At 49.8% G+C, this 21,470-nt stretch overlaps 1 protein-coding gene across 1 annotated transcript in view; it reads left to right on the top strand.

Moving 5' to 3' along the window:
• Positions 1-21,470, top strand: part of LOC147097709 (shiftless antiviral inhibitor of ribosomal frameshifting protein homolog) — a 36,732-nt gene that overhangs the window by 7,605 nt on the left and 7,657 nt on the right. Inside the window, exons 3-8 of the mRNA XM_085971739.1 lie at positions 4,676-4,725; positions 8,613-8,660; positions 11,806-11,844; positions 16,723-16,863; positions 20,037-20,140; positions 20,898-21,046. Of these exons, the coding sequence (XP_085827865.1) occupies positions 4,676-4,725; positions 8,613-8,660; positions 11,806-11,844; positions 16,723-16,863; positions 20,037-20,140; positions 20,898-21,046 (531 nt within the window). The remainder of the gene's footprint in view (positions 1-4,675; positions 4,726-8,612; positions 8,661-11,805; positions 11,845-16,722; positions 16,864-20,036; positions 20,141-20,897; positions 21,047-21,470) is intronic.

The raw sequence follows: 21,470 nt of genomic DNA, 5'->3' as shown, positions 1-21,470 counted from the left end.
AGGGGTGGGAGGAGGCTCGTGTGGAGAATAAACACCGGCACGGCCCAGTTGGCACGAACGGCCTGTTTCTGTGCCATGGTTTCTATGTGCACTGATTTTGAAGTTAATCGCGGTGATCGGGGCAGAACTAATGACTGCAGAGCTTTGTCTGTTTAAGCACCAGGGACGGAGCGGGCAGAATCTACCAAGGGAGGGCAGTGTCACTGGGCTGGATTTTATCAACGGAGGTGTGTAGGAGGCGGGACTCTCACTTTTGGGGCTGTAGTCCCGCCTCCATCGAGTTGTGGCCAACCCATTCGATTTTCCCCTGATTGACCTTGTTGAGCCCGCCCAGCAGGCTCAGCAGGCCAATTAAGGGCCACCCGGCAACAGGTGACGTCACAGATTGACATTTCATCTGTCAAGAGCTTTTGACAGATGAAATATCAGCATTTCACAGCTCTTTGAAGCTGTCAAACACTGACAATCTGTACTCTAAGTTAATTCCTTCCTCTCAGGCTAATTTAGAGATCTCTCCAGAACAGAAAGCAGAGGCTACAGATTTTGACAGCTCACGGCCATTCTGCTTTCTGTTCCGGTGAGATGAGGGACTCCCGAGACCTGAAGGAAGGAAAGCTTCATTATTAAGTAAAGGTAAGTAAAACTTATTTAAACACTTTACACACACCAGACACACTTACCTCTGCATTCATGCACCCATCACTCACCTGAACACCGGACATCTCGAACCCTCCAAGCTCTTCAACCCGACGGCCCGCCTCGCTAACTTGGCGTGGTTTGGAGCCGTCGGGAAGTCCACACTTCAGGGATTAAGCTAAAAACTACCTGTTAACAGGCAGTTAATTGGCATTAATCCCCTTCCCGCCTCGAGGAGGCGGCTCCCAGCACAGGTCGGGTACCCGTCTCCTGGGAAACGGGCATGGAGGCGGGTTGGGGACGGGATGGGTTCCTGCCCCCCGATTTCACGATTTTAACCCCCCCACACGCCTCCAATCCCGCCTCAACGGCCCGATGAAATTCGAGCCCACTGTGTTCGACCAACTGAGCTGCGGGCAGGGCAGTTTCTCAGAGTGGTTGGATGTAGGTAGTGCTGTCCCACAGGGTTCAGTTCGGGGACTGCTTCTGTTCACTGTGTACATCAATGATTTGGACATAGGGCTAGAGGCGAGCAGTGTCCAGATTTGCAGACAACACTAAACTAGGAGGCATAGCAAATAATTCCGAGCACCAACGGAAGATGAAAGGGGACATTGATAAAATGATCGAATGGTCAAAAAAGTGGCAGATGGAATTCAAAGTCAGTAAGTGTGAGGTGGTACGTTTTGAAAGAAAGAAAGACTTGCATTTATATAGTGCCTTTCACGACCTCAGAACGCCCCGAAGCGCTTTTACAGCCAATGAAGTACTTTTGAAGTGTAGTCACTGTTGTAATGTAGGAAATGCACAAGTTGCGCACAGCAAGCTCCCACAAACAGCAATGTGATAATGACCAGATCATCTGTTTTATTTTTCGTGATGTGGCTAAATATTGGCCCAGGACGCTGGGGAAAACTCCCCTGCTCTTCTTCAAAATAGTGGGCCGTGGGATCTTTTACATCCACCTGCGAGGGCAGATGGGACCTCGGTTTAACGTCTCATCCGAAAGGCGGCACCTCCGACAGTTTACTAGATTTTTGTGCTCAAGTCTCTGGAGTGGGGACTTGAACCCATGACCTGTCTGACTCAGAGGTGAGAGCGCTGCCCACTGAGCCACATAGGAAGACAGAGAAAGCGAGACAAAGATAAAGAAAGACCTGCATTTATATGGCGAAAAGAAAAGTAATCCTTATACTTTGACTGGGGGAAAGCTGGGTGATGTGGCCGAGCAGAGTGAGTTGGGGTTTTAGGTTAACAAGACATTAAAAGCAGCACCTCAAGTGAATAAGGAGGCGATTTTTAAAAAAAGCTAGTGGAATAAGGGGTTGATGGCAAGAGTTCTAGGGGAAAAATTCAGTTGTTTGCGCTTCCCGTTAGCGGCTTAAGAGGGCGCTAATGGGGCGCAAAGCAACTAGCGCCCGGGCACGGCGATGTTTGCGCCGCTCGCGAAATTAACTAGACCTTTTGCGGCGGCGCTAAACACTAACGCCACGATCTCCTGCGGCGGCAGATCGTGACGTCAGTCGAGTGCGCAACGTCCCGGTAGCTCCCCGGACCGGATATTGAGTGGCGCCCCCTGCCTTACCGCCTGCCGCTAGCAACGACAGGTTGAGGGGAGCGTTATGCTGTCAGAAAGGGACTGGGGGAGCGCTATTTAAAGGCGACCGCTTCCTGCCTTTTTTTGTCGGTGACATTTTTGCACCACGCAGTCTGAGAGAGAGAGAGAGAGAGACTTCTGGAGAGATTCAACGCTGTGTGAAGGAGCTTACCTTTGTTTTGGGTCCTCCTTTCCGCCGCCCCCCCCCCCCCCCCCCCGTTCCCGTTTGTTTCTCTCTCCCACCTGGCAGCTGTCTCTTATCCTGCCAGTACACTTCACACCTAATCTCAGCTGCCTTTTGTCTCCACGGGCCCATTACCATCTCATCTGGCTTCGAATACCTTTCGTTGTCTCTTTTGTTCAATCGCAGCCCTGCCTTCGATCTATTTTCTTTTCTTTCCAGTTTTGAGGAAGGGTTTCGACCCGAAACGTCAACTCAAATTTCTCTCCACGGATGTTGCCTGACCTGCTGAGTTTTTCCAGCATTTTCTGTTGTTATTTTGGATTTCCAGCATCTGCAGTATTTTGCTATTGTACTATGCAGGTTCATTTTGATTTGCCCTTCCTTGCTTCGCCAGCGCTCTGAGGTAGCGCCTCGCTCCTCGGCCTTTGCGCCCTAAGACAGGTGCGAAGCGCCTGATTTAGCGCTCCAATCACCTCCAGGGGCGATAAAAGCCAAGTTTGCCATCGGAGGCGATAATTAGCGCCAGGCGCTAAACTTTGCACTCGGCTGATAATGGCGCCCCAAAAGGGGCGATACTGAATTTTCTCCCCCATGAATATTGTAATGAAATCTGTTTGGCTTGCCTGTATTCGTTTTGCACTCATGTATATTACCCTCCCCCACACGGTGTATAGTTTCACTTCCTCTTTCCTGACTAACCTGGAAGGTTCCAGGTCTTGGCTCTTGGCTCCGTCCCTGACTTCTCTTACTTAAAGATCCCAGGATCTGTATGACTCATTCCTGTGAGCCAGTTGGTGTGTTGAGATGTTAGCTCTGATCTTAGTGATTAAAAGCCAACTTGTTAACGTCTATAACTTCTAGTTTTGTGGTTATTGAAGGCACATCAAATATTAAAGTCAAGATGGAATGGGGAATGCTGTGCGCAGTTCTGTGCTCCGCGCAATAGGAAGGATATTGAGAGGATACAGTACATGTTCACTGGGATGTGGTTTAGTATGAAGAAATAGAGAGATGTGAAAAATTGGGGAAGTTTTCATTAGAACTGTGAAGGTTAAGGGGTGATTTGACAGAGGCGTTTATAATTGTGAAGGGATGGGACAGAGTAGATGTAAAGCGACTGTTTCTAGCGATTGAAAGAGGGGGTCTGGAATGGAGGGACACAGAGAATAGGAGCAACCTATTTAAACAGAGGGCTGTGGGGTGCCCTGCTGGAGTTAGTGACTGAGGCAGAGGCTGTGTCAATGTTTAAGAATAGGTTAGAGAGGGGGCACAGGAATGGGACATAAAGGGATAGGGGAATAGGGTGGGGTACATGGGATTAGGACAACTGCTGATATGGAGGATAAACATCAGCACAGACTGGTTGGGCTGAATGGCCTGTTTCCGTGTAATTGTTTGCGGTTCCCCACTGTCAAATAACCTGCTGACATGCACCAATTAAGCTTAGATGTGAAGAGTGGGCACTTAGGGGAGATACTGGGATGTTAACTCACAGCAAAGGGTTATTGGTTTCAGCGCAGGAGTAAGGAGAAAAAGGAGGGGCAAAATTGAAGGCTTCAATCAAACGCCACAGCAGTGATGATGAGGGATCTTGGTGTCGGCACCATTCACGGGATGTGGGCGTCGCTGGCAAGGCCAGCATTTATTGCCCATCCCTAATTGCCTTTTGAGAAGGTGGTGGTGAGCTGCCTTCTTGAACCGCTGCAGTCCGTGTGGTGAAGGTGCTCCCACAGCGCTGTTAGGGAGGGAGTTCTCTTGCCTGAAGAGAATGATATAAAGGAAAGAAAGACTTGCATTTCTATCGCGCCTTTCATGGCCACCGGACGTCCCAAAGCGCTTTACAGTCAATGAAGTACTTTTGAAGTGTGGTCACTGTTGTAATGTAGGAAACATGACAGCCAATCTGTGCACAGCAAGCTCCCACAAACGGCAATGAGATAATAACCAGATAATCTGTTTTTAGTGATGTTGGTTGAGGGATAAATATTGGCCAGGACACCGGGGATAACTCCCTTGCTCTTCTTCGAAATAGTGGCCACCTGAGAGAGCAGACTCGGTTTAACGTCTCATCCGAAAGACAGCACCTCTGACAGTGCAGCACTCCCTCAGCACTGGAGTGGGACTTGAACCCACAATCTTCTGACCCAGAGGCGAGAGCGCTGCCCACTGAGTCACAGCTGGAGAGGCCCGGAAGGGAAAAGGAGTTGGAAAAACTGAGGAGCGGAGAATAAAGGAGGTCTTCATTTTATTTCTTTAAGGTCTAGATGCTGACGACCGTAGAGAGATAGAGAACGACCCAGTAATACAGGTAAGTGTGTGTGAGTGTGTGTGAGAGAGTGTGTGTGAGTGTGTGAGAATGTGTGTGAGAATGTGTGTGATCGTGTGTGTGAGTGTGTGAGAGAGTGTGTGAGTGTGTGTGAGTGTGAGTGAGTGTGCGTGTGTGTGTGTGTGTGTGAGAGAGTGTGTGTGATCGTGTGTGTGAGTGAGTGTGTGCGTGTGTGTGTGAGTGTGTGTGTGTGAGTGTGAGTGTGTGAGTGTGAGTGAGTGTGTGCGTGAGTGTGAGTGAGTGTGTGATAGTGTGTGTGTGTGTGTGTGTGTGAGTGTGCGTGTGTGTGAGTGAATGTGCGTGCGTGAGTGAGTGTGATAGTGTGTGTGTGTTGAGTGTGTGAGCTTTCTGCCTCCCTGGTCTGTGTTGATCTCAATGGGACCAGTTGTAGGACGCGTTGCCACATTTGGACAGCCTTCGTGCTTCCAGGCTTGTGGAGGGGAATACCCGGCCGGGGATGCAGCTTCTGATCACTGTGTGTCTGTCAGGCGAGGGCTGGATCAGGCTCAGTTGTGACGCCCAATGTTCCCTGTAATTTTTTTTCCCGGCTGCGCGGCCCCTTTAAGTGTCTGTGGGGCCCATTCAAAGGTCCACGCGGGCGCGGTCATTTTAATTGGAACGTTGGTGAGTGGCCCGCGTGGGAGCTCCAGACCGCTCTGCGGCCTCGCGGCTGCGCAGCTTAGCGGGGAGACATTGGTGAGGCCCCCCTCCCTGCGCTAAAACGGTCTGCCGGTATTCCCTGTCCCGGCTCTCACATGAATAATGGCCACTTCGCTAAAGTACCGGAGGGCCGATGGTGTCTCTGGGACCATCCCTCGACCTTCAGAGGAAGGGGAGGAAAGGGAAGACATCTAATCTTATCCAGGGAAGGATATACTTGCCTTGGAGGCGGTGCAACGAAGGTTCACTAGATTGATTCCTGGGATGAGAGGGCTGTCATATGAGGAGAGATTGTGTAGAATGGGCCAATACTCTCTGGAGTTTAGAAGAATGAGAGGTGATCTTATTGAAACATACAAGATTCTGAGGGGGATTGACAGGGTAGATGCTGAGAGGCTGTTTCCCCCTGGCTGGAGAGTCTAGAACTAGGGGGCATAGTCTCGGGATAAGGGGTCGGCCATTTAAGACTGAGTTGAGGAGGAATTTCTTCACTCAGAGGGTTGTGAATCTTTGGAATTCTCTACCCCAGAGGGCTGTGGAGGCTCAGTCATTGAGTATATTCAAGGCTGAGGTAGATTTTTGGACTCTCGGGGAATCAAGGGATATGGAGATCGGGCGGGAAAGTGGAGTTGAGGTCGATGATCAGCCATGATCTTATTGAATGGCGGAGCAGGCTCGAGGGGCCGAATGGCCGACTCCTGCTCCTATTTCTTATGGTCTTAAACTGGGGGAACGAAGAAAAGCAGCAAGCAGTTCCCAATCGATCTGCGCAAACTTGTGTTGTTTATCGATTCCATTGCCTGCCATGGTGCCTGATTTCCTTCTGCTACTGAGAATCACTTCGCTTGGGGCGGAGTCCGCATCCCATAGAAGGTAAGTGGATTAACAGATAAGGACCACATGGGCTATTAGATAGAATGTTCAGCACAGAAACGGACCATTCGGCCCAACTGGTCCGTGCCGGTGTTTATGCTCCACACGAGCCTCCTCCCACCCCTCTTCATCTCACCCCATCAGCCTATCCTTCTATTTATTCCTCCCTCATGTGTTTATCCAGCCTCCCCTTAAATGCATCTATACTATTCACCTCAACCACTCCCTGTGGTAGCGAGTTCCACATTCTCACCACTCTCTGGGTAAAGAGGCTGCTCCTGAATTCCCTGTTGGATTTATTAAAATGACAGGCTAATATTTTAAATCTTGTCAGAAAGATTCTCCTGCCTTTTCTCTTTGTACATGTCGACAGGCCTGCCTTCTGTGTCCAGCGTTCTCTGTTTCAGATTTGCAAGGTTTCCCCTCCCCCCCCCCTTCCTTTATCTTTGCCCATCCCTGGTTTCATGTGCTGCTGCGCACCCTTCAGACCAAGGCACAGCCAGCCAAGCTGAGTCCTGTCTTTAGAATCTGCTACATGTAAGAAACCAGATAGCATTGCAAATGGGACCCCGACAATTTTACATACATCGGAAATACATCGGATATACGGCACAGAAACAGGCCATTCGGCCCAACCTGTCCATGCCGGCGTTTATGCTCCACTCGAGCCTCCTCCCGTCTTTCCTCATCTGACTCTTATCAGCATAACCCTCTATTCCCTTCTCCCTCAGATGCTTGTCCAGCCTCCCCTTAAATGCATCTATACTATTCGCCTCAACCACTCCCTGTGGTAGCAAGTTCCACATTCTCACCACTCTCTGGGTAAAGAAGTTTCTCCTGAATTCCCTATTGGATTTATCAGTGACCGTCTTATATTTACGATAGCAAAATACTGCGGATGCTGGAAATCCGAAATAACAACAGAAAACCCTGGAAAAGCTCAGCCGGTCAGGGCAACATCCGTGGAGAGAGAAACAGGGTCAACGTTTCCGGTCGATGACCCTTCGTCAGAACTGGCTTATATTTATGGCCCATGTGATCTCCTGGACTGGTTTTGACCACCTGAGGAGGTCGGAGAGGAATTCTTCCAGAGTTTTTTCCCCCCCTTATTGGCCCTGGGTTTTTCATCTGGTCTTTTTTGCCCCTCCCAGAGGGTTAAATGTTTGCGGGGGGTGGGGGGGTGGTAGGAAGTGTCTAGTCCTGATGCTCCAACCATCAGGAGTGTGGGGCAAGCCTCGACGGACCGGCTAGTTTTTTTTTCCTGCCCGTCACTTTCGTACCTTCGATGCTCTTTCTGAGTTTGAGTAGAGGGAGCTTTACTCACAAATCTAGCAGGTGCCTCAGATGTGATTGACCCTCAGCTTAAAGAACGGAAAAGGTTCAATTCTCCGGCACCAACATTCCTTACCCGAGACACTGGCAGGGATTGGGATGAGCACAAAATCCCAGGGGATTATACAGGAAACTCTTTTTTATCCGGCACCGACGGGACCGGCGTGGTGCCGGTTTATCAAAAAGTCCGGATTACAGAGAGATATAGTAAAAGGTACGAGAGCCCCGTACACGGCCACAGATCCAGGCGTCCCTGTTGCATGGCAACAGGTGCAGGAACTCCGGCCACAGACCAAGCGTCCCTGTTGCATAGCAACAGGTGCAGGAACCCCGGTTACACGGCCACATATCCAGGAACGGCCACTAATATGAAGTAAAACTTACCTGAACCTACTCCTGAATTTTGCCGGTTAACAAAGATTTCCGGTTATTTAGGTGCTGGTAAATCGGGAGTTTCCTGTACTTGGGCGTTTGGGCAGCCATTATACAAAAAAAAGAGCAATTGGCTTATATTACGTAGAATTATATTTTTTACAGCGCAGAAACAGGCCCAACTGGTCCGTGCCGGTGTTTGTGCTCCACACGAGCCTCCTCCCACCCCCTCTTCATCTCACCCTATCAGCATATCCTTCTATTCCTTTCTCCCTCATGTGTTGATCTAGCTTCCCCTTAAATGCATCCATGCTATGCCTCAACCACTCCCTGTGGAAGCCAGACCCACATTCCAGCTTGAATGATAGCAGAAAAATCGAAGGCGTGGTCAAGGAGCCCAGCGGTTAGGAGGCTTTTTGATGGCAAGGGCAGCGGCATTAAGGCAGAGTGCCCAGCTGGGCAATGTAGCCGGTCAGGGGAAGGTGCGCGTGGAACAACACAAGCCGGGCTACACCCCCCCCCCCCCCGACTTCACACGGATGTGACACTTCGCGTGACGTGGTTAATTACAATGCTCGGTGATGCGTGGTCACCTGCGGAGGCTAAGGCACTGATTCCGGTTCTTTCCGCAGGGTGTTATTGAGACTCTCCGAGCTGAAGAAAAGAAAGCAAAGAATAAGGTGGGTTCAGGAAATGGCCATTAGGCCCGAGTCACTGTTGGACAGTTCAAGCCTGTCTACTTGCCTTCTCACTTCGAGTAGATTGAGCCTGTACTCTCTGGAGTTTAGAAGAATGAAGTGATCTCATTGAAACATACAAGATCCTCACAGAGCTTGGCAGGGTAGATGTTGAGAGCTTGTTTTCCCCTGGCTAGAACCAGGGGTCACAGTTTCAGGATAAGGGGGCGGCCATTTAAGACTGAGATGAGGAGAAATGTCTTCACTCAGAAGGCTGTGAATCTTTGCAATTCTCTACCCCAGAGGGCTGTGGATGCTGAATCATTGAGTACATTCAAGGCTGTGTAAAGGGGTTTTCTCCGATACCGGTCCCCCGTTACACACAGTTCTTGGACGTCAGGATTTATAACAAAATACACACGGCCCAGGGTTTTGGCTCAACCTTTGATTTGTTCGTTTATTGAACACACAGACACACAATTACCTCCCCAGTATAAATCCCTACGATTTATATCAGGCTAACAACCCCAAAATACAAACCCCTACGCAAGGGTCATTTGCATCGACACAATATGACACAGTTAAACCCGTCCGCGATTTGACTGTTACATATAAAGTTACCCAGACTCGATCACAAAGCCCTTATTGTGATCTGACTGAAACTCACAAACTCACTCAGACTCAATCATAAAAAGCCCCCTCTATGATTTGACTGAAACATACAATCACCGCTCCCGATCGGCCGTCTCTTGGAGTTGATTGTCGGCCCGAATCTTCCTGTTCGCTGTTCTGCCGTCGGCTTCCCACACCACTGTCTTCGAAGTGATCTTACTTTAAACCAAAACCAACTTGCAGTATTTCCTGGCCCCCTTCTGAGCGTACGATTCGTTTCAAAATGTGCGAATTGTCCATTGATTTGCAATAACTTTCTGACAATGCAACCCTCCCAAAGTGACTGCATGTGCGAAGTTGTTGGTCTCTGTTAGCATTCGTATTCAAAAGGTTCGAGGCCCGGCCCATTGTCTAGGCCTGCACTGAAACTAGTTATTCGGGGGCCAAGGTCTAAGGTGAACAATGTAACCCCTTAAGGTAAATGAATAAGCGAATGTTCTTGTTCAGAAGCCTTCGTATTTTAGATTGTCTGTGATCCAGTCGTAGTTTCGGCTGCAATGTTTGAATTAACCCTTTATTGCCGAGCCCTTTTTTGCAGTTCTGGGTTTTTATATTTCATAGTCCAATTTTTACCGTTGGGGGGAGGAACGGATCCTACAGCTGAGAGCGATAGATTTTTGGACTCCAGAGGAATCAAGGGATATTGGGGATAGTGCGGGAAAGTGGAGTTGAGGTCGAAGATCAGCCATGATCTTATTGAATGGCGGAGCATGCTCGAGGGGCCGAATGGCCGACTCCTGCTCCTATTCCTTCTGTTCACTTGATCCCTCAGTCCAAAGGGACAGCAGTCAAGTCTGCAACCAACCTTTCGGAGGTCTGGGGCCACTGCAGTGGACGGTAAATATAGGCAACTGAGAGCCCAGTGATCAATGCCAATTATCTCCACCCACCCCCCCGGGTGAGCTTCGTATCTTCCAATACTTCTAACGCACTCTAGGTAACCAGAAGGGAGCCAATGCCTTTTGAAGCAGGTTATTGCATATCAGACAGGGTTGTGGGTTCATCCCCAGAACGTGGCATTTTAAAATGATTACGTTCCCCGGTATACCTACACATTCCTATAAAACAATATAAAATGTATGACATGAATCAATCATTCATGAAAGAAAGACTTATGAAATAATACTGAGCGGCCTACGGGTGGCGCTGTCCAGGGAGAGTATAAATACTCGGGCACAGGCTCAGCTTGCGCAGGACATTCTTAACAGGAACTAGTGAAGGACACAACTAGACCTCCATGTTGTAAAACAGTTGATTAAAGCTTTGTTTAACGCTTAGACCAAGTGCCTGGTAGTTTTCTTGCGTCAATGTACAGATTCTTATCGTTGGAAAGATGGTGGATCTTCAAGCCTGTCCTAACTGGATTTGGGAGAGTTAGAGTAACTACAGTGGGTGTTGAAGGGCTTTTTCCGCACACAGCTTATCTTACGTTCTTCTGCGAAGAGGCCCAGTGATCGAGAGAGCCGACACCCTGAATCTCTCATACAGCAGAGGCCATTTGATCAATAACAGGTTATTCCTTACTTAGTCAACAGCGGTTGGTTTGGAGAAAGAGAGCAGGACTCCAGAGGGATGCTGTGCCTGTTGTTGGTGCCAAGAGCCTTAAACGGAAGTGACGTAAGAAAACTACTAGGCACTTGGTCTAAGCGTTAAACAAAACTTTCATCAACTGTTTTATAACATGGAGGTCTAGTTGTGTCCTTCACTAGTCCCTGTTAAGAATGTCCTGCCCAAGCTGGGCCCGTGCCCGAGTATTTATACTCTCCCTGGACAGCGCCACCCGCAGGCCGCTCAGTATTATTTCATAAGTCTTTCTTTCGTGAATGACTGGTTCATGTCAGGAAGTTGCATGCAGAGCGATTGGCCAGTGCTGTACGTGGGATAGGCCGTAAGCCCAATCCCGATAATTCCCCACTGGCCCAGAGAGAGAGAGGTTCAGCAGCGAGTCACCCTGAGGCCGTTCTGGCGAATCTCTTACCCGTTGACTGGAGGGCATGATTGGCAGAGGTAGGGGGGTCTCCAACCCCCCAGGATTGGCCTGGAGTCCCCAGGAATTGAAGGTTAATCTCCAGGACGGACACGGCGGCGAGCAACACCCGGGAGAAAAATCATCGGGGTGTTGAAAGAATCGTGTGTTTATTTTAAATTTTCTTTCAACACTTTTGTTTACGAGTTATAAAAAATATTGGAGACAATGGTGTTTGACTGACAATCAAGCTTCATCCAATTGGGTAATGAAGAGGCTATTGGCTTTCCGATTGGCTGTGGGAAGGCGGTGTGTCACGAGGATGGACGTGTTGGCCGACCAATGGTGGGAGTGGGGGGGCGGGGCAGTTGGAGATCATGTGACAACACCTCCAGGAATATGTCCAATCAGAGTTGGCGACCACGAGGCAGAGGCCGACGTGTAGGTGGCCGGTTTCACCATGAGGTGGCGCTGGTTAATGTTGGTTGATCGCATCTCCTCTCGTTTCAGAGTGCGAAAGTGCCAATTAAGGAGGATCCCGACATCAAGGTAAGAGCACGTCCGACACGATGGGGTGGCTGGTGTTACAGACGGTGGGCTGACCGCTCGCTTCACGTGGCTGAGGTCCGGTCCCAGTGACGAGCAATGCTCACTGGCTGAATTTGTGGAGTGCATTCAGTCAGTTCCTGGCTAAACTGTTCAATGAGTTCATGGCAATGCAGCTAGGGCAGATCATTGGCCTGAGTCTCTCCCATGTGTCTCAACTGTTGAGACAGATTTTCTCTATGCACACACCCCTAGACTGGCAGAGAGTCTCTACATAGAGAGTTAAATGCGTGGCTCAAAGACTGGTGTGGGAGAAATGGGTTTTGCTTCCTGGGACACTGGCACCAGTACTGGGGCAGGAGGGAGCTGTTCTGTTGGGACGGGCTTCACTTGGCCAGTGCTGGGACTAGAGTCCTGGCGGATCATATAACTAGGGCTGTAGAGAGGGCTTTAAACTAACTAGTGGGGAGGTTCCTAGAGAGCAAATAATAAAAATGACAACAGAGAAGGTCATAGACTTAGGTAGCAGTGGGGAAATTAAAAACCAGAGCGTGTCAGGAAGGGGCAGAAGGTATGGAGTAAAAGGTAAAGTAATAAAAAGGGCAAAAGCAGGAACTAAGTGTCACAAAACATCTTTGAAAGTTCTCTATCTGAATGCACGTAGCATTCGTAACAAAATAGATGAGTTAATGGCACAAATAACTACATATGGGTATGATCTTGTGGCCATTACAGAAACATGGCTGCAGGGTGACAATGCCTGGGAATTAAACATACCAGGTTATTTAACGATCAGGAAGGACAGGCAGGAAGGAAGGGGAGGTGGGGTGGCTATGTTAATAAAGGAAGGAATCACTGTAATACAGAGAAATGATATTGGGTCAAAAGATCAGGACAATGAAACAGTTTGGGTGGAGGTAAGGAATAATAAGGGGAAAAAAACACTAGTGGGCGTAGTCTATAGGCCTCCGAACTGTGGCAACTCTGTTGGACGGAGTATCAATCAGGAAATAGTTGAGGCTTGTAATAAGGGAACATCTATAATTATGGGGGATTTTAACTATCATATTAATTGGACAAATCAAATTGGGCAGGGCTGCCTTGAGGATGAGTTCATTGAGTGTATTAGGGATGGGTTTCTTGAGCAGTATGTAACTGAACCGACCAGGGGGCAGGCAACCTTAGATCTGGTCCTGTGTAACGAGACAGGATTAATTAAAAATGTCCTAGTAAAGGATCCCCTTGGAATGAGTGACCATAACATGGTTGAATTCCATATTCAATTAGAGGGTGAGAAGGTTGGATCTCAAACAAGCGTGCTAAGCTTGAATAAAGGAGACTATGAAGGTATGAGAGCGGAATTGAGTAGAGTGGATTGGGAAAATAGATTAAAGGGTAAGACGATACATGATCAGTGGTGTACATTTAAGGAGTTATTTTACAACTTCCAAAAAATATATATTCCACTGAGAAGAAAAGGGTGTAAAAGAAAAGACAGCCATCCGTGGCTAAGTAAAGAAATTAAGGATAGTATTCGACTAAAAACAAGGGCATATAAGGTAGCCAAATCTAGTGGGAGGATAGAGGATTGGGAAAACTTTAAAAGACAGCAAAAAATAACAAAAGGATTGATTAAGAAAGGGAAGATAGATTATGAAAGTAAATTAGCAAAAAATATAAAAACAGATAGTAAGAGTTTTTATAGTTATATAAAAAGAAAAAGGGTGGCTAAAGTAAATGTTGGTCCCTTAGAGGATGAGACCGGGAAATTAATGGTGGGAAATATGGAGATGGCAAAAACACTGAATGAATATTTTACATCAGTCTTTACAGTAGAAGACACTAAGAATATCCCAACACTGGACAAACAGGGGGCTAAAGGGGGGGAGGAGCTAAACACGATCAAAATCACTAAGGAAGTGGTACTCGGTAAAATAATGGGACTCAAGGCGGATAAATCACCTGGACCTGATGGCTTACATCCTAGGGTCTTGAAGGAAGTGGCGGTAGGGATTGTGGATGCATTGGTAATAATTTTCCAAAACTCCCTGGACTCGGCAATGGTCCCGGCAGACTGGAAAACTGCTAATGTAACACCCTTATTTAAAAAGGGCAGTAGACAGAAGGCTGGAAACTATAGACCGGTTAGCCTAACATCTGTAGTAGGTAAAATTTTGGAGTCCATTATTAAGGAGACAGTAACAGGACATTTGGATAATCATAATTTAATAGGACAAAGTCAGCATGGTTTTATGAAGGGGAAGTCATGTTTGACAAATTTGCTGGAGTTCTTTGAGGAAGTAACGTATAGGGTGGATAAAGGGGAACCAGTGGACGTAGTGTATTTAGACTTCCAAAAGGCATTTGACAAGGTGCCACACAAAAGATTATTGCTTAAGATAAAAAATCACGGGATTGGGAGTAATATTCTGGCATGGATAGAGGATTGGCTATCTAACAGAAGGCAGAGAGTTGGGATAAATGGTTCATTCTCAGACTGGCAATCAGTAACTAGTGGTGTTCCGCAGGGGTCAGTGCTGGGTCCCCAACTCTTTACAATCTATATTAACGATTTGGAGGAGGGGACCGAGTGTAACATATCAAAGTTTGCAGATGATACTAAGATGGGGGGGAAAGTAGTGAGTGAGGAGGACATAAAAAACCTTCAAGGGGACATAGACAGGCTAAGTAAGTGGGCAGAGATTTGGCAGATGGAATACAATACTGGAAAGTGTGAGGTTATGCACTTTGGCAGGAAAAATCGTAGAGCAAGTTATTATCTTAATGGCAAGAAACTGCAAAGTACTGAAGTACAAAGGGATCTGGGGGTCCTGGTGCACGAAACTCAAAAGGTTAGTATGCAGGTGCAGTAAGTGATTAAGAAGGCCAATGGAATGTTGGCTTTCATTGCTAGGGGGATAGAATATAAAAATAGGGAGGTATTGCTTCAGTTGTACAAGGTATTGGTGAGACCGCACCTGGAATATTGCGTACAGTTTTGGTGTCCATACTTAAGAAAGGACATACTTGCTCTTGAGTCAGTACAAAGAAGGTTCACTCGGTTAATCCCGGGGATGAGGAGATGGACATATGAGGAGAGGGTGAGTAGATTGGGACTCTACTCATTGGAGTTCAGAAGAATGAGAGGCGATCTTATTGAAACATATAAGATTGTGAAGGGGTTGGATCGGGTGGATGCAGGGAAGATGTTCCCGATGATGGGTGAAACTAGAACTAGGGGGCATAGTCTTAGAATAAGGGGCTGCTCTTTCAAAACTGAGATGAGGAGGAACTACTTCACTCAGAGGGTGGTAGGTCCATGGAATATGCTGCCCCAAAAAGCTGTAGAAGTTACATCATTACATAAATTTAAAACAGAAATAGACAGTTTCCTAGAAGTAAAGGGAATTAAGGGTTACGGGGAGCGGGCAGGAATTTGGACATGAGTCTAGGTTCGGATCGGTCATGGCCCTGTGGGTAGCGGAGCGAGCCCAGGGGCCGTGTAGCCTGATCCTGCTCCTATTTCGTGTGTCTAATTCTGTTAGATTCAGGAGATGGTTCTGTGATAGTGGATTGGCGGTTAGGATCAGATCAGCCATGATCTTATTGAATGGCGGAGCAGGCTCGAGGGGCTGATTGGCCTACTCCTGCTCCTATTTCTTATGTTCTTATAGTCTTACTATCTTGCTAGACTTCCAATGGACACACTGTAGCTTGGAAATCTGTGTCCATTTCCCGCTCACAGTTATTTCCCAGGGTCGGGTGGCTGGGTGAATCTTCACTGACCGCTGTTTTCAGCACGTAAAGATTTTTAAAATTCATTCTCGGGATGTGGGTGTCGCTGGCAGGCCCAGCATTTATTGCCCATCCCTAGTTGCCCTTGAGAAGGTGGTGGTGAGCCGCCTTCTTGAACCGCTGCAGTCCCGTGTGGTGATGGTACTCCCACAGTGCTGTTAGGGAGGGAGTTCCAGGATTTTGACCCAGCGACGATGAAGGAACGGCCAATATATTTCCAAGTCAGGATGGTGTGTGTGACTTGGAGGGGAACTTGGAAGTGGTGGTGTTCCCATGCGCCTGCTGCCCTTGTCCTTCTAGGTGGAAGAGGTCGCGGGTTTGGGAGGTGCTGCCGAAGAAATGGGCTTGTACAGCTCAGGATTTTATCCTTGGAATTTTACACAAATGCCTTTATCGGTGCACCGAGATCAGCGCTCAGTGGGAGTTCAGTCCCGTGAGGAGTTTCCCAATCCTGGATATCTCTGAGCGGAAGCCAGGTGCTTTCCCAGGTGGGCAGAGTGAAAATGAGAGAGAGTGTCACCCAGCTCAGGGACTATTCGCACTTGCGTCCGCCCCCCCCCCCCCCCCCCGTGGCATTGGCAGGTTTGTCACTTGTCTTGCTTGCCTTGGTCAGTATGTGGAGATCAAATAATAGGAAATAAAGAGTGATAGTCACGGGGGAAGGGGCCCTAAGGTTGGGCGGAGGAGAAATAAAGTCTATGAAGTCCCAGTCAGCAGGCCCAAGTCTCAAGCCCCCAGTCTCGATTGCTGTTTGGGTTCGGCAACTTTCTGTGGTCATGGGCTCTCGACTGGGCACCTAGATGGTGGGGCAAGAAAGGTAAATTGGCAGAGAGAGATTTTGCCGGGCCCAATCGCACCGCGGGAGTGTGGCCTCCTGCGAGAACTGACCGCGGTGGTGGAGTAATTCCGCCGGGGAAGTCCCAATCGGGGGAGGTCAAGAAGATCTTGAGCTGAGGAGAATCGAGATGAAGCAACGGTCGGGCAGGGACCCGCTGGGAAATGGGACTTTCTAAAAAAAATCTTTCATGTTTTCTTTCTCCACCCGCCCGCACCCCTCCCCTCCCCGCCACTCTTCCTTACCTCAAGAAACTGGCGTCAAAGTTGACAGAGAAGAATTTGCAACTGTTTAACTTGGCCAACGCAAAGCTGATCCCGTGGGAGGAGAGACTGTTTGCATGCAAGCAATGCGATAGCTACTGGTGGAGGAGAGTGCCTGAAAGAAAGCAGGTAGGGGGCCATCGGATTTCCTGTCGTCTGTCTCTGTAAATCCTGGGTCAAGGTTCGGTAGATGGTCTTCCCTACTGGGCCCAGTGGGCAAGTGCGGCACATGATGCAAAAACTGACCCATGCAGACTCGGGCGGTCTCAGGTTTGAACCTTCGACCTCAGCCAGGAATGGCGATCGAGATGCTCGGCATTCCCAGGGTGGGGGTTGTGGGGGGGGAGGGTCGGGGTGAGATCGGTCAGCATTCCTGCTTCTGATCACCGTCCGGCGGCCCCATTACTAGCGAGTCCCCACGTGGGGAACATTGGCCAACCTGGAGAGATCGGGACCACAGTGTCCCTCCTAGTCGGTCAGCCTGCTGACACTGCTTGGGTTTGCACATGATGGACGATGGCCGTACCTCTTCGTGAGCCAGTGCCTCCGTCACGGGATGGGCAAAAATTGGTTGGGGGTGGGTTGGGGGGTGGGGGTGGTGCCGTTAGAGAACATCCAGTTAAATAGTGAATAAAGTAGCTGTTTTTCCTGGTCTGTTTCTTCTTTAGTTAACTTTGTTAGGGGAATTGGGGGAGGGCCCAGTAAATGGGGGAATTGGGAGAGAGCACCAGTAAATGGGGGAATCGGGAGAGCCCAGTAAATGGGGGAATTGGGAGAGAGCACCAGTAAATGAGGGAATTGGGAGAGAGCACCAGTAAATGAGGGAATCGGGAGAGAGCACCAGTAAATGAGGGAATCGGGAGAGAGCACCAGTAAATGGGGGAATCGGGAGAGAGCACCAGTAAATGGGGGAATCGGGAGAGAGCACCAGTAAATGGGGGAATCGGGAGAGAGCACCAGTAAATGGGGGAATCGGGAGAGAGCACCAGTAAATGGGGGAATCGGGAGAGAGCACCAGTAAATGAGGGAATTGGGAGAGAGCACCAGTAAATGGGGGAATCGGGAGAGAGCACCAGTAAATGGGGGAATTGGGAGACAGCACCAGTAAATGGGGGAATCGGGAGAGAGCACCAGTAAATGAGGGAATCGGGAGAGAGCACCAGTAAATGAGGGAATCGGGAGAGAGCACCAGTAAATGGGGGAATCGGGAGAGAGCACCAGTAAATGAGGGAATCGGGGGAGAGCACCAGTAAATGGGGGAATCGGGAGAGAGCACCAGTAAATGGGGGAATCGGGAGAGAGCACCAGTAAATGGGGGAATTGGGAGAGAGCCCCAGTAAATGAGGGAATCGGGAGAGAGCACCAGTAAATGGGGGAATTGGGAGAGAGCCCCAGTAAATGGGGGAATCGGGGGAGAGCACCAGTAAATGGGGGAATCGGGAGAGAGCCCAGTAAATGAGGGAATTGGGAGAGAGCCCCAGTAAATGAGGGAATTGGGAGAGAGCCCCAGTAAATGAGGGAATCGGGGGAGAGCACCAGTAAATGGGGGAATTGGGAGAGAGCACCAGTAAATGGGGGAATCGGGAGAGAGCACCAGTAAATGGGGGAATCGGGAGAGAGCACCAGTAAATGAGGGAATCGGGAGAGAGCACCAGTAAATGGGGGAATCGGGAGAGAGCACCAGTAAATGGGGGAATCGGGAGAGAGCACCAGTAAATGGGGGAATCGGGAGACAGCACCAGTAAATGGGGGAATCGGGAGAGAGAGCACCAGTAAATGAGGGAATCGGGAGAGAGCACCAGTAAATGGGGGAATCGGGAGAGAGCACCAGTAAATGGGGGAATCGGGAGAGAGCACCAGTAAATGGGGGAATCGGGAGAGAGCACCAGTAAATGGGGGAATCGGGAGAGAGAGCACCAGTAAATGGGGGAATCGGGAGAGAGAGCACCAGTAAATGAGGGAATCGGGAGAGAGCACCAGTAAATGGGGCAATCGGGAGAGAGCACCAGTAAATGGGGCAATCGGGAGAGAGCACCAGTAAATGGGGGAAACGGGAGAGAGCACCAGTAAATGGGGGAATCGGGAGAGAGCACCAGTAAATGGGGGAATCGGGAGAGAGCACCAGTAAATGGGGGAAACGGGAGAGAGCCCCAGTAAATGGGGGAATCGGGGGAGAGCACCAGTAAATGGGGAAATCGGGAGAGAGCACCAGTAAATGGGGGAATCGGGAGAGAGCCCCAGTAAATGGGGGAATCGGGAGAGAGCCCCAGTAAATGGGGGAATCGGGAGAGAGCACCAGTAAATGGGGGAATCGGGAGAGAGCACCAGTAAATGGGGGAATCGGGGGAGAGAGCACCAGTAAATGGGGGAATCGGGAGAGAGCCCCAGTAAATGGGGGAATCGGGAGAGAGCACCAGTAAATGGGGGAATCGGGAGAGAGCACCAGTAAATGGGGGAATCGGGAGAGAGCACCAGTAAATGGGGGAATCGGGGGAGAGCCCCAGTAAATGGGGGAATCGGGAGAGAGCACCAGTAAATGGGGGAATCGGGAGAGAGCACCAGTAAATGGGGGAATCGGGAGAGAGCACCAGTAAATGGGGGAATCGGGAGAGAGCACCAGTAAATGGGGGAATCGGGAGACAGCACCAGTAAATGGGGGAATCGGGAGAGAGCGCCAGTAAATGGGGGAATCGGGAGAGAGCGCCAGTAAATGGGGGAATCGGGAGAGAGCGCCAGTAAATGGGGGAATTGGGAGAGAGCGCCAGTAAATGGGGGAATTGGGAGAGAGCGCCAGTAAATGGGGGAATTGGGAGACAGCACCAGTAAATGGGGGAATCGGGAGAGAGCGCCAGTAAATGAGGGAATTGGGAGAGAGCACCAGTGAATGGGGGAATCGGGAGAGAGCACCAGTAAATGGGGGAATCGGGAGAGAGCACCAGTAAATGGGGGAATCGGGAGAGAGCACCAGTAAATGGGGGAATTGGGAGAGAGCACCAGTAAATGGGGGAATTGGGAGAGAGCACCAGTAAATGGGGGAATTGGGAGAGAGCCCCTGTAAATGGGGGAGGACAGAATTAATGCAGCACCTGTGAAGGGCATTAAAATGTGAGCCTCCGACCAAAGCCACGTGCTCGGGATTGTCCACTACTGACCATAGTGCCTGTAGCAGAGTGGGAATCGGGGAGGGAGTTTACAGTCCAGAGATTCCCCTATTGCGGAATGGGGGACTCCTCATGCCCTGCGTGTTACGCATTGTAGTTGCATATTGAGTGTGCTGACATGGGACCTCTGTCTCTCGGCAGGTCTCGAGGTGTCGGAGGTGCAAGATGAAGTATGACCCAGTGCCGGCTGATAAAACTTGGGGTTACGCGGAATTTCACTGCCAGGAATGTGGCAACATCTTCGGGTAATGTGGGCAGGAGTGTCGTCAGTCAGATTCATTCACATGCAGTTTTAAAAGAAGGGTAATTCATTAGTACCATCACTGAGAGACACCTGGAGCTCCTGTCCCATCACTGAGACACATGGAGCTCCTGTCCCATCACTGAGAGACATGGAGCTCCTGTCCCATCACTGAGAGACACATGGAGCTCCTGTCCCATCACTGAGAGACATGGAGCTCCTGTCCCATCACTGAGAGACACATGGAACTCCTGTCCCATCACTGAGAGACATGGAGCTCCTGTCCCATCACTGAGAGACATGGAGCTCCTGTCCCATCACCGAGACACATGGAGCTCCTGTCCCATCACTGAGAGACATGGAGCTCCTGTCCCATCACTGAGACACATGGAGCTCCTGTCCCATCACTGAGACACATGGAGCTCCTGTCCCATCACTGAGAGACATGGAGCTCCTGTCCCATCACTGAGACACATGGAGCTCCTGTCCCATCACTGAGAGACACATGGAGCTCCTGTCCCATTACTGAGAGACACATGGAGCTCCTGTCCCATCACTGAGACACATGGAGCTCCTGTCCCATCCCTGAGAGACATGGAGCTCCTGTCCCATCACTGAGAGACATGGAACTCTCGTACTATCATTGACAGACACTGACCCACGAGCCCCTCCTGCGCTGACTGACCCATTGAGGTTGCGCCCACACCGACGTCTCCGGCAGATTGCAGTGTTTTTCACTTCGCTTTCCCTTTCTCGTTTAGGGGATTTGGGCAGATGGGGCTGCCGGCTCCCTGCTACGTCTGCTGCGGCCGGGTGACGCCCACCCGCATCCTGCCACCAAAGAAGGGCGTGGGCCCGCGCACTCCGAGACCCCACAGTTGCTTCGCTGAGGACTGCTACAACCGCAAAGGTCAGCATGTGCCCCCGCCCCCCTCCCCGGTCTCGTGAGATGGTTTCTTCAGTCTGGTTTTTTTTTGTGTTGTTGTTGCAATGTTTCTCTCCTCCTCTGGAAGTTCTGGGCCAAGGTTCAGTAGATGGTCTTCCCTACTGGGCCCAGTGGCCAAATGCGTCACATGATGCAAAAACTGACCCATGCAGACTCGGGTGGTCTCAAGTTTGAACCTTCGACCTCGGCCAGGAATGGCAATCGAGATGCTCGGCATTCCTGGGGTGGTGGTGGGGTGGGGCGGTGAGATCGGTCAGCATTCCTGCTTCTTGTCACCGTCCGGCGGCCCCATTACTAGCGAGTCCCCGCATGGGGACACTGGCCAACCTGGAGAGATCGGGACCGCAGTGTCCCTCCTCATGTGTGTTGACTCCTCGCTGGAGTACAT

Source organism: Somniosus microcephalus, chromosome 31, assembly GCF_052327205.1.
Source record: "Somniosus microcephalus isolate GS21.2 chromosome 31, FLI_Smic_1.0, whole genome shotgun sequence".
Classification (NCBI taxonomy): domain Eukaryota; kingdom Metazoa; phylum Chordata; class Chondrichthyes; order Squaliformes; family Somniosidae; genus Somniosus; species Somniosus microcephalus.
Note: the sequence above shows the minus strand (reverse complement) of the source record. Positions and strands in the feature narration are given on the sequence as shown.